The 13,432-nt window shown below is 39.7% G+C and overlaps 1 protein-coding gene across 1 annotated transcript in view; it reads left to right on the top strand.

Annotated features, from left to right (window-relative positions):
- ttyh1 (tweety family member 1) overlaps nt 1-13,432 on the top strand; it is a 51,690-nt gene that overhangs the window by 26,280 nt on the left and 11,978 nt on the right. The window contains exons 4-12 of the mRNA XM_036595832.1: nt 1,294-1,405; nt 2,177-2,523; nt 2,656-2,751; nt 5,671-5,743; nt 8,675-8,750; nt 8,842-8,897; nt 9,523-9,615; nt 10,078-10,170; nt 10,302-10,441. Coding sequence (XP_036451725.1) covers nt 1,294-1,405; nt 2,177-2,523; nt 2,656-2,751; nt 5,671-5,743; nt 8,675-8,750; nt 8,842-8,897; nt 9,523-9,615; nt 10,078-10,170; nt 10,302-10,441 — 1,086 coding nt within the window. The remainder of the gene's footprint in view (nt 1-1,293; nt 1,406-2,176; nt 2,524-2,655; nt 2,752-5,670; nt 5,744-8,674; nt 8,751-8,841; nt 8,898-9,522; nt 9,616-10,077; nt 10,171-10,301; nt 10,442-13,432) is intronic.

The following is a 13,432-nucleotide window of genomic DNA, read 5'->3' as shown; positions in this document are numbered from 1 at the left end:
GGTAACAATGTGGATGGTCCATTTCTTTTTTGCCCCAGAGAACACTAGGGATGGTTATCGTTAGAATTTTTATATTTTTTTAGTTTTTGACATAATTTGAAAATACCTGTTGTCCTTTACATTGCGTGTAAATTTAATGACGAATGAACCAAAAGAAACTACCCGAAATGACCTGGATCAAAGTCTGGTTGCATTGACTTACATTAAAAGTAAAGTAGGTTTTTTCTTCTCCTGTAAAGTTACCATTTTGGAGATACGAGGTTTTGTTCCGACAACAGCGATGTATTGCATTTAGCCGCGTGATAGCTGCGTGTTTCTCCTTCTACACGCAGCTATCATGCAGCTACACGCAGTTACCACATTACAGCCAGTCGGAGAGCATCGAGTGATGCTCGGCATTCAAAATGGTCAAGGTAGTCAGAGGCGAATGCTTTCGTCACATGGAGCAGAGCGCATCTCCTGCTGATCCAGTCTAGCACCAACCATTTGAAAATGCCAGCTATGCAGAAAGAACTAATGTTACATGAATACCGATAGCAGCACCGGTTCTTGATACCCATCCCTATAGAAAACACAACATCCATTATTTCCAAAAACAATATGAACTGTTGAGTTGTCAGACCACAGCACAAGTTTGCACTGTGGGTCACTCTGTTTTAGACGAGTCATGTTTATTGACACAGTTTGTCAAACTAGGTCCAAGCCCATATGGTGATGTCCGTCACACTAGCATTCCTGTTTTTAATGCAGTGCCGTTTTTGTATACTTACAAAGTACAGATCGCTGCTGCCGGAACAAAACCTCATCTCCAAAAAGGTAACTTTACGGGACAAGGAAAAACATTCTTAACTTGTAATGGTAGTGAATTTATAAGAAGAAATAACAAAAAACGACAAAAATAGAGAAACAAGGTTTTGTCCTGACAACAGCGATATATATATACACAAAAGTTAACAGGTAAAACATGAAATATATTGTGTTTGTACTGTTTTCATTTGAATACAAGTCAAAGTGCATTTACAAATCAATGCTTTCTGTTTTTATGTGCATTTCATATACTGTCCCAACTTGTTTTGGAGTTTTGGAGGTTCGTAATAATAAGTAAGCAAGATGTATTTTCGCTTTTTACATATTAGGTAAGGATCAGTAGAAAGTGGGGATTTGTTTCTACATAGTTTGCAGCAAGATTGTGAATTTTTTTTACTTTTCTCATGTTAATTTGAACTCTTTCTCTCTGTCTCTCTCTCTCTCGTTCTCCTTTATTCCTTTCTTCGTGTTTCCGCACTCTCGCAGTGTTGCCATAGGCGTTGGTTTCTATGGCAACAGCGAGGCGAATGATGGGATGTATCAGTTGACCTCGTCTCTGCTCACTGCCAATTACACACTGGCTTCCATCGATCTGCTGGTGAGAAAACAGACACACATACACTTCTGCACACACACACACACACACACACACATTCACATAGTCTGACAGTGACCTCCTGATGGAACCCACCATGGTTCCAAAAGCCAAAAAAATGCATGTTGGCTGCACAGGAATTTATTTGAAATTAATGGATACAAGAATTATGTGGTCAGTTTGTAACTTGGACTTATGTGCATCTCTGTGAGACAATGGCAGCATTGATTTGGCCTAGTTGCTGGTGCTTGGACCCCTGAGATTGCCGCTTGCCGCTACTTTTAGGGGTCCAAGCACTTACTACACGGAACAGTATTTTTGCTAGGATTTTGCATAAGCACTGACAGGACTGGGATGGGATTGTTTCTTTTAGGGGTTTTTCTGACTTCTCTTTTTGTCCTAAAACACAATTTGGAGAGGATTAAAGAGCATATTAACTCATTCATATCCAAATTTAGTTTTCAACTAAACTAAGTTTTTAGTTTTTCAGTTTTAGTTCAGCTAAACCAAGTTTCAACTAAATTTAGTTTTCAACTAATTTGAGTATAATAAGGAAATGGCACATAGTTTAATGTTTTAAAGAGATGAGATGTTCTGTAGTTATACCTCGGATTAACATCTAACAGTATCCATATTAGTTCTTTGATTGCGTCGTAATTTTGATTTTATTCCCAATCAAATGTTCTATCACTTTGTTAAAAATCAGTAGTCCCATGAGACCAAAATACTGTCAACTCACTTTTTAGCTATTTTATCTATTCACCACCCCCACAGGTTTGGGACTCTGTGGCCGTGCTGCAGCGGTCAGTCTCTGGACCCCTGACCTCTCTGGAGGACGTGTTTGGAGGGAATAAGCCAGCTCTGGTGTCCACGCGGTCCTGCAGGCGTCTGTCTGAGCGCGTGATTTCCCTTCTCTCCTCCCTCTCTCTGGGCCGAGGGGTCAGCTCTGTTAGCCCCGGGGCATCAGGGGCCAATGGCACTGACAGTATGGTGGGAGTTTTGACCCCTGCTCCCCCCTCTATAGCGCCAACACTGACCCCCACATTCACATCCAACAGCATACCTGCACCATTCTCGCCAGGGTGGGCTGCCAACACACTCATGGTCAATGAGGACTACAGGTAAGGAATCTAGTGTGGTATCAATCCTTTAAAAGCCTAACTCAGATGATTTTGGTGCTCTTATGCTGTAACACCGAAAGTATATTGAACTCTGCACCTATTCAGTGCGCTGTGTTTATGTTTTCTGTTTAGGTGGCTGTCATATGTGCTGCTTTTGCTTTTGGATCTGGTGGTATGTCTCTTTATTCTGCTGGGTTTGGCCAAACAGGCTCGATGGCTCCTCATCCTGTGAGTATCGCACAATAATACTGTTTATCAAAGCTGATCGATTCATTAAATATTGTACCAGCATATTTTACATAGAGAGATATAACTGTTCTACATTGTGCCATTCTGTAAGTGTTTTCTTGACATCGTATTACAATTGATTGAAAGTAGATTGCTGGGTCATTCTACAGAAGCGTCCACTTTTTTTATCTATCCATAGGAGTCACTGGTGTTACTGATCCTCATTGGCGTTACACATAATAAAGGTAACACCAGAGACATTTTCAATGAAAAATGCATTTTGCAAAATGGCTGCTACAGAACATCAAACCACATGTTGTCCATCATGGAATATCCACTAAAATATGGAATTGAATACATTTATATTCTATTTTTTCACAATTACCTCAGAATAAAGTCGGTCACCCCAGTGACTTCAGCTAAAAGCTTCATATGAAATCATGAGCTAAATGAGAAAATCTCTGATAACTGAAAGACACAGTGGACTCACCATGTGCTTTTCTTCATAGATCCTCAGAAAACAGGTAAAAGGAAGTCAAGTGATGTCATCAGTGTGACTTTTATTTCAAAATAAGAGATTTTTTGTGACGCTGTAACACCAGCAACTCCTGGGGAACTTTCATTATATATTTTATAATATTTATTTGCCATTTGTTTTCTTTATGTCATTTAAGTTATATATTTCATAGTCATGTAAAGATTATTGTAGTTAAAATTGTAGAAAAACATGTTTTTTACCTGAATCTATGGCCTCACCCTTTACACATGACTGTGAGGATGAGCTCTTCTGTGGTGCTTGGAATTATATGATTATATGATTGATTTAAAAACCATTATTGCGAAATTGATGTTCAAGAAAGTGTAATTGTTAAAATAACTTACTGTTTTATTTTAAAACATAAATAAATTGTAACCCTAACATGTTTTTCAAAGGTATCTGTAAACGAGAAATGGACGTTTCCATAGAATGACTCTGCTCTACACAAGAATGTTCTATACAAGACGGCTTAGTACATCAACTAAGTTAAGGTCAAGGAGTAAAATGAAACAGCAGTTGATGGTGACATAAAAGGAGTGTCCAAAAACATTTGCCTATACACAAATAGGTTGCTTGAAAAACTTACTGTTCTTTGTTGTCTTGTCATTATCATTTTACAGTCAAAACATTTGCAGTGCTACTCTTCCTATAGGTAGAACCACAAAACTGGTAGAGCCAATACCAGAATAGGTTGCTTTTGTTTTCGTAACCTATTCGACTTACAGTGTAAGAACAGTGATCGTTCAAACAGTTTTTTTCCATAGGAATGAATGGGAGAATGCTTAACATGATCCCTCTTAAATAATACATAATGCTCATACCGCTACTTCTTGTTCTACCACAGTCAGTATTTACTCTGTAGCCAAATATTTTGGATGCTCCTCTTATGTCACCATCATACAATTATGCTACAATTAAGCACTTAAGCAACCTCTTTGGACACCATAACAACGCCCAATTAACACATTAGCAACCACCTGGGATACCATAGCAGCAGCCTACCAACACCTTAGTAACAACCTGGGATACCATAGCAGCAGCCTACCAACACTTTAGTAACCACCCGGGATACCATAGCAACAGCCTACCAACACCTTAGTAACCACCTGGGATAGCACAGCAAAGGCCTAGCAACACCTTAGCAACCACCTGGGATAGCACAGCAAAGGCCTAGCAACACCTTAGCAAACACCTGGGATACCACAGCAAAGGCCTAGCAACACTTTAGCAACAACTTGTGATACCATAGCAACAGCCTACCAACACTGTATAACCACCTGGGATACCACAGCAAAGGCCTAGCAACACTTTAGCAACAACTTGTGATACCATAGCAACAGCCTACCAACACTGTATAACCACCTGGGATAGCACAGCAAAGGCCTAACAACACATTAGTAACCACCTGGGATAGAACAGCAAAGGCCTAGCAACACCTTAGCAACCACCTGGGCAGTGGCCTAGCAACACCTCAGCAACCACCTAGGATAGTACAGTGAAGGCCTAGCAACACCTTAGCAACCACCTGGGATAGGACAGGAGTGGCCTAGCAACACCTTAGCAACCACCTGGAATAGCACAGCAAAGGCCTAGCAACACCTTAGCAACCACCTGGGATAGCACAACGCCTAGAAAAACCTTAGCAGTCACCTTACAACCACCAAGCAATGCCCTAACAACAAGCTGGAATACCATAGCAACCTCTTAACAACGCCACAGAAACTACAGGGAATTACTGTATAGATCCAGTCAAGCTATCAAAAACAGTGATCAGTGTCCTGAAACCATTATTAGCTGCTTTATAAAGCCAACTTTCATTCAAAGTTCATTCACAAACTTTCTCTTTCAAGCTACTATTAAGATTCCATTACTTGTCAGCTACATTAGCTTTGTAGCTCCAGAGTAACACTAAAGAAGAAAACATATCGTCGCTGTCCAAAGAAAAACAAGTATCTCAAAAATAGTAACTTTACAGGAGAAGGCAAAAACACTAGTACCTCGCAATGTAAGTCAATGTAAAGAGGTTTTATTTTAAGTGATTTTAGAGCATTTCTATTGGTCCATTCATCATGAAATTCTCACACAAAGTGAAGGACAGTTGGTGTGTTGAAATGATGTAGAAAAATAAAAATCTTCAAAACTGGAGGAACATGGTTTTCTTTGGACAGCGACGATATCTTGATTAATCGGCTATATCTGGGATAAAACTGAGTAAGTGGGATCTTTGCCCAAGCTATCGCTTTAATGTCTAAAGAATCTGTGCAGTGGTCAGTGGCCTGTCAGTCTGAAAGCAGAGGGATTTTGCCTGCTGAGACATGCAGACAGACAGACAGATGGTGACAGTCAGTGCGCTGTGTGTGTGTGTATGTGTGTGTGTGCAGGATGACGGTGTTGGCTTGGCTGGCTCTGTTTCTGAGTTGGGGGTCTCTTGGCCTGGAGACAGCCACAGTGGTGGTGAGTAATTCTGGACCATCTACTGCTGCCCATCGCTCACCACAGCTCTCAGCTCCACAGGAGCGCATTCACCACACAATACAGCCTGTGTGTGTTTGTGTGTCTGAGAGTGTGTGAGGGTGGGGGGCGGGGGATGTTTTTGTACATTTTCAGGACAAAAATGTCCCGACTGTAGTAAAACCACTGAGAACTATTTTTACTTAATCATAGATGCTTACATATACAATCACGTGCAAAAGTTTGAACACCCCTGATCGGATTACATTTGGTTGATTTTCTAAGTGAAAATGAGGTAACACCACAGAGACACACAACAGCAGTTTCTATTTATTTGCTGGGTTTAACGTATTAAAAAAAATGAAAGCATAAAAAATAAAAATACAGAAACATCTGCACAGGCCACATTTTATGTTTCATTTTTTGTTCCAATATGTTAAATTCGGTAAATAAACAGTAATTGTGTATTAAAATGTGCAGGAGTGTGTCTCTGTAGAGGATGTGTTCACTTATTTACACTTAGAAAATCAACACAGACATGAAATTTGACCAGGGGCGTGCAATATTTTGCATACGACTGTTTATGTTTATGAGAGAAAATGCTTCTATTTTGCGCTCGTTTGTAATTTAATGCTAGATTTTTTATTCCAGTTGAATTTATCTGCATAATAATTTTAGTGAAAATTGGAAACATTTACATGAATTTCTCAATTTCTTGGCATTTGGTTTGTCTTGCTTTTGCTTTAATGACAGCGTGTGCTATAATAAATAGGTACTTGAATACGGATGGGACATATTATTATTACCTACCTATAGGTACTTATATATATTATATTATATATAATATATATATATATATAATTGAAAAGAGGTATTTACATAAATATATAATACGTGGGACATTACATACATTACATGTAATTTTATAAATACATGCATATATATATATATATATATATATATATATATATATATACATAAGTACTCACAATGTACACAGGAAATATTACATATAGGTACTTATACATAATACTTAGGGGACATTAAATATAAGTATATATATAAAACACATGGGAACTGTTATTAATTGTTCATAGTTAATAAGGTGCTTACATATACATATAGGATGTATTATGTCCTGACATTGTACCAAAACAAGTCTCTGTGTGTGTGAGTGAGATGTATGTGTGTTAAACTGTGAGAAAGTGCTATGAATGTGGATCTTAAAAGTTTCAGCAGTCACTGTGTGTGTGTGTGTGTGTGTGTGTGTGTGTGTGTGTGTGTGTGTGTGTTTGTGTGTGTGTGTGTTAAACTGTGAAAGCTGCTCCTCTTAGTGAACGCTGCAGCGATGGCAGAAGACCAAAACGGCAAGAAAATGGGTTAGAGATTAAAGAACGTAAGCATGTGTGTGTGTGTGTGTGTGTGTGTGTGTGTGTGTGTGTGTGTGTGTGTGTGTGTGCTCTGAGTGGCTCTTTGTGAGAGGGGAAAAAAGAGAAGCCGAGTTGAAGATGGCTAGAGAGTTCCCAACAGCGACAGAAAGAAAAGAAAAGGAGAGAGAAAGAGAGAGGGAGAGACAGAGGAGCTGGAGAGCAGGGCTGTAAATCTCCGAACACAAACGATTCAATTCAGTTTCAGTTCTTTAGGAACGACTCAGTACATCAAAATGATCAATTTGGCCCTGATTTGATTAAATTCAAATAGGACTCTTTATCAAATGATTCAGTTCATGAATTAATTTGATTCAGTTTGATTCAATTACTATCCTTTGGGAAATGATTCAGTGCATCCACCATGAATTGATTCGATTTGATTTGATTCGATTGCTTTACATTATGTTTCTTTGGGAAATGATTCAATGCATAATGAAATCTCAGTGGTCACCAAAAAAGTGCAGAATTTATTAATTCTTATTATAATCAATTATAATCAATTGTAACATTCAGAGTCAAAGAAGTTGAATTGCCTCCTTCCTTTTACAGTCCTTTGTTTGTACAGCTACACTAGAGAGCAGAGAGGGTGAGAGAGGAGACACTCACAGAGAGAGAGAGAGAGAAAGTGACAGGGGGAGACGGGAGAAACTGGCCTCAACACAGAGTCCTACTGTCTACAGACCAGTAGTCCCCTCGCTCTATCTCTCTCTCTCTCTCTCTCTCTCTCTCTCTCTCTAACTCTGTCTTTTGTTTCTCCCACTCTTTCTCCTTTTTTTCCCCCTCTCTTATTTACGCTCTCCCTGTCTTTCTCACATTTTCTCTTGTCTTTGCTTCTTTCTCTCTCTCTCTCTCTCTCTCTGACTCTGTCTAATTTGTTTCTCTCACTCTTTCTCCATCCTTCCCTCTCATTTACACTTTCCTTGTCTTTTTCACCTTTTCTCTCACTCTTACTGTCTCTATCTCTCTTTTCTTCACTTCTCTCTCTGCTGTTTACCTGTGTGTTCCTTTCTCCTTCTCTCTCTCTTGTCTCTGCTTCTCTCTTCTCTCTTTCTCTCTCTTGTCTTTGCTTCTCTCTCCCTCTGTTTCTCTCTCTCTCTCTCTCTCTCTATTTCTCTCTCTTGTCTCTGCCCTCTCTCTCTCTCTCTCTCTCTCGCTCTCTCTGCATTCGGAGATAAAGCTGATTAATTACATGTCTCTACATTCCACAGGGGAGGGCGAATCTGTGTGGAAAAGAAAGAGGAAGACAATGACAGAGGGATTATAGAGAGAATAGAGAAATGGAACAGAGTGGAAGAGGGGAGAGTGTAGGAGGAGAGAAGGAGAGGGAGAGAGAGAGAGAGAGAGAGAGAGAGATGCAGTGAGTGAGTGTAAATCAATAGCAGTCAGTGGAGAGATGAGGGAAGTGTGTCATTCGGTCACTGTGTCAGGCTGTTAACATCTTTCCCGTGTCTCTCTCTCTCTCTCTCTCTCTCTCTCTTTCTCTCTCTCTCTCTCTCTCTTGCAGGCTCTCAGTGATTTTTGCTTTGACCCAAACTCATTTGTCCTCAACTCTACTCACTTCAACACGGGGACCAGTGCAGGTGCTTCATTCTCTGACCTGGCCTTTAGTCTTCCGTTGTCTTCCCCATCTTTCTTTCACATACTCATCTAACCGAATGTCTTCCTCACTAGAAATCCTGGACTACTACCTGACCTGCAACAGGAGAATGACCAGCCCCTTCCAGCAGGTAACCTGCATCTACCACTCATAACAAAATATAGCAAAATGCTACGAGAGGCTGTGATTGTATCACAGGTAAAGGGTGTTCTTAGACACTAGAAGCCAGTGGTACAATCACTGTAACGCACAGCCTCAGTACAAAATATGAGGAAATACACACATTTTCAATAAAAAGGAATCATCAGATGAATTATAATTAATAATAATTGCAGTAAATAATTCTTCCACCAAGAAATGCACTACACACACTGCAGATTCATACTGGATTAAAATCACTCCACAATTATTACAGTCAGACTGTAAAACTACACACACTGCAGATTCATACTGGATTAAAATCACTCCACAATTATTACCGTCTGACTGTAAAACTACACACACTGCAGATTCATACTGGATTAAAATCGCTCCACAATTATTACCGTCTGACTGTAAAACTACACACTGCAGATTCATACTGGATTAAAATCACTCCACAATTATTACCGTCAGACTGTAAAACTACACACTGCAGATTCATACTGGATTAAAATCACTCCACAATTATTACTGTCAGACTGTAAAACTACTGCTGTTCTTTTTGGGTTTGGTTCTTTTCTATGGTGTTAAACTGTGTGTTGACCTGGCCGTAGTTGCTGACCCAGTCTCAGCGAGCGCTGTCCAGTATCCACTCCCATCTCTCCGGTCTGGAGCGGGATGCCCTCCCACGCTTCCCCAAAGCAGATGTGAGTGAACCCACATGCTCCTCCACAAGCTTAACAACTGATATCAGTGCATACTTGGGGTGAAATAATACATTGATATATTGATTTGAGGTGCTGAAAATGCATCAGTTTTAGAATCGATTTTAGCTGATTATAGTAAGATTCAATAGGGATGCACCAACATTTTGGCCACCAAAAATCTTCATTTGAAAATGGTCAAAAATGAAAAAAAATGGCAAAATAGAAAATAGCCAGGAACAACAGTTGAATCCCTTTCTGCTGGCCTCCTAGTGGCCACTCCACTATGCACCTTTTCCCTGAGGTAAACATATTTAAGGTACACAGTTGGACCTTAAAGCCGTTGTTGTGCGTTTGAGGGAACATTTACATTGTTTGAATGAAAAATGTACCTGCACAGTACATTCATTTCTGACCGTGATGATGGCCATCATCATCAGCTGCTGTGTTTTTTCCTCCTTGTAGAAGTCTCTGAGGGAGGTGCAGCAGATCCTGAACGTGACCGAGGGAAACTTCCATCAGCTGGTGGCGCTGCTCAACTGCCGAGGCCTCAACAAGGTAACCATGGCAACCAGCTCTTCCCTTCACACTGACTTGGCGTGGTGCGATTACTGTACCTTCACAGCAAATGACGTCTGTGTGTCAGATAGAGAGCAAATATGTGTATGTTTTCTGATTCTGTCCCTCAGGACTACATTGACTCTCTGAAAGGCCTGTGCTATGATGGGATGGAGGGATTGCTCTATCTCTCTCTCTACTCGTTTCTCTCTGCTCTGGCATTCACTGCCATCCTCTGCTCCCTCCCTGGAGCCTGGAGGAGCTTTTCCAGGTAGATCTACTGCATCGTTTCTGATGTTCTTCAGTGTTATTATGAGGGGTTCTGTAACTGTACGATATGGACCAAATACCATATTGTGATTGTGTTGCTGTATATTGAGATTGAATTGCATATGTCACTACACCACATCTAGTACACACATGTACCAATACATATATTAAATCTACATATATGTGCTTATATTTTAATACATTTACATATGGGTCAGTATATTGTCATATATTTAAATGCTATTAAATGCTGTCTGAGCCGGGACGTGAACCCTGCACCCCCACATGTGGAGCGTGAATGTTAACCGCTACATACTAGACGGCCTAAAAAAGGTAATAAAATAAGTCCTAATCTTTACTCGATAGCTACAATAAAGGTTTAAGTTAATCTCGGTAAACATTTTGGAAGGAACTAAATAATGTAAAAATATAAAAACACTCTGGTAACATACAATACTACTTCATTTTCAATTAAATAGGCAAATACACAATTTTGCATTTATATTTTGTTCATGGCCCATGAAGAAATATGTATTTAAGCAGTAGAACACGAGAGGGAGTGTGTTTACGCCAAATAACATCATGGCTGTGATTTGGTCGCCGTAGATCATCACAGCCGCGATGTTATTGGCGATAACACACTCCTCGAGTGTTCTATTGCTTTTATACAACAGTTAAATAAATAAAGTAATAAATTAATAAACTGGGCCGTGAACGCGGCGTTTAATATGTTTTAATGTTCACAGTTCCTTCACCAAATTATAGTTCCTTAACGAGCAGCTTGTTGCTACATCAGAGTAACGAGCTCCGCCCACTCGCTGCTCAGTCTGCTGTAAGCCTCGCCTTTTGAAGTACAGACTGAGCCATAAAACTGCCGCAATATCAAGTTCAGCTCAGTTTTGTCATTTTTTGCCAGATCAGTATTAATGTTGTTTTGTTCCAGCCGGTCTGTAAAGCATCTTACAGCCCATTTAGTTTGGCGAATGGTGTTGGGTTCATTTCTGGCTGATTCCAGGTTGTTTAGCTGTTCTTCTGGCACAGCTGCCGACTGAAAAGCTGCTCAGTGGTGATGACAGTTTGGGAATTTAGTGTCGTCTCATCTTCAGAGTCTGACCAAATCAGCTGTCGGTCAGATGTGATCTTAAAAGTGTCCATTTTCTGTTTGTGGCAAAGTAAGAAGTAAAAACGTTCAAATGTGTTGAGAGTCTCCTACAGCTGTCAAAGTCGTTGCTTAGCAACGGCGTCTCAGTGGAGTGATACAGTGTTTGTGAAAAACCGTGATGTTATGGTGAAGTAATAGCACAGTTAGAACGCTTCTCAACTAACTGTTGTATAAATATATATGTACATGTCATTTTTGGGAAATTTTCAACACAGTGATTTGTGGGGGTCTAGTCTTGCAATATGTGATGTATCAGTGAACATGAAATATCAGCAGAATATTGGTGCGAGTGGACAGCTGAGGGGTCAGGTGTTTCTAGAGGCAAAGAGCAAAAAACTGAGAAAGCTGCCTTTGTGCACTGTTATTGTGGGGCTTGTATTAATGTTGTTAACTGTCTGAACATATTTTCTATTTCTTTTTTATTGTTGAGTCAGCAGACCGATATATGCTCGCTATGGCATTTCCTACTGCAAAGTTTACAGAGTAGCACAGAGATTCATCTCTAACCTTGACTGAGAGAGTTTTCAACCAGATTACTTTGCCGATTACCGTATATTTCCCATCTCTGATAAAGAAGCGATCACTGATCCATTGCTAACAGATGTCATTACACGTGTATGTATGGATCAAAGATTATTTCCTCAACATTTTTGAAACTGTGCACAAAACTGGCCTAATAAGCAACACAATAGATATGCATACTGCAAAAAGGTGATAGCCAACCAAATAAAAAGTGAAAAAAAAAATTCTAATTTAATTATTAGTAAGTAAACACTGCAGTCGCTGACATATGAAAAGCCTGAAATGGATGCCGTTGTTCTTCCATTTGAGCATCACAAAAAAGTTAATATTGTCCAAAAGTTTACATAATCAATGAATTCATACCTTAAGAGTAGCAGCCCACATCAGTGATCATATCACGTTCGAAGCCTAGACAGACCTCAGCATGTGTATCTACTGCTGGCTGTTTAGAGTCTTTCTTGTAGTGTCACAGCTTGCGTTTGCCATAGATTCCATCTGTGAAGTATAGAGAGGTCCATAGATTAATGACTCTTAGTGAGGCCTCAGAGAAATGTAGATTAACGGATTATTTCCTCTGGATTATTTTCTTTTATCTGACGATTCCCTCGTGTATGTTTAAGAGGGAAAAGCCACATGTGAGATCTGTGATCTTGGTAGATGTGGGCCTAGAAATGTCATTCCTTTCAAGCAAACTTATTAGTTACTGTTTTTAATGATAATATAATATTATTGATAATGCTGGTCACTGATATTATGATAGTAAATTTGCGTACTGACTCATCGCTAATGCTAACACTACTTTGTGTCACATAACAATGGTCAATATGGCTAAGGCCCAATCCCATTTCACCCCTCGCCCCTGCCACTGAGCCCTTAGCCCTCTGTTTTGCGTGTTCACGTCTAGTGGTAGGGTGTCCTGATTCTTGTTGAGATAGAGGGGTAGAGTGAAGTGTTGGGGCTACATGACCCTCCAAATGGAGGTTTTTCAGAGTCTCCAAACAGAGAGATATGAGAAAAAAAGAAAAACAGACAAGATGGCTGAACAAGAGACCAAAGAAACCCTCAAATGTGAGACTTTTCTCTGTTAAATTATTACGATAACCACTTTATTATCTTAGATTAATGTTGTTTCAATGTATTATGGTCATTTTCTTCATAACAAGCAAAAAAATGCTGCATCATTTAAGGCGGAACGGGAAAATTCGAACAAGAAGCTGGTGAATATCTGACTTCAGCTTCATATCACTAAAGAATTAGCAGTGATAATAAATAATTGCACCCCTCTTTGAAGGCATATGATGCCCTAAA

Source organism: Colossoma macropomum, unplaced genomic scaffold, assembly GCF_904425465.1.
Source record: "Colossoma macropomum unplaced genomic scaffold, Colossoma_macropomum, whole genome shotgun sequence".
NCBI classification, from domain to species: Eukaryota; Metazoa; Chordata; class Actinopteri; order Characiformes; family Serrasalmidae; genus Colossoma; species Colossoma macropomum.
This window is presented reverse-complemented; position numbering and strand designations above follow the sequence as displayed.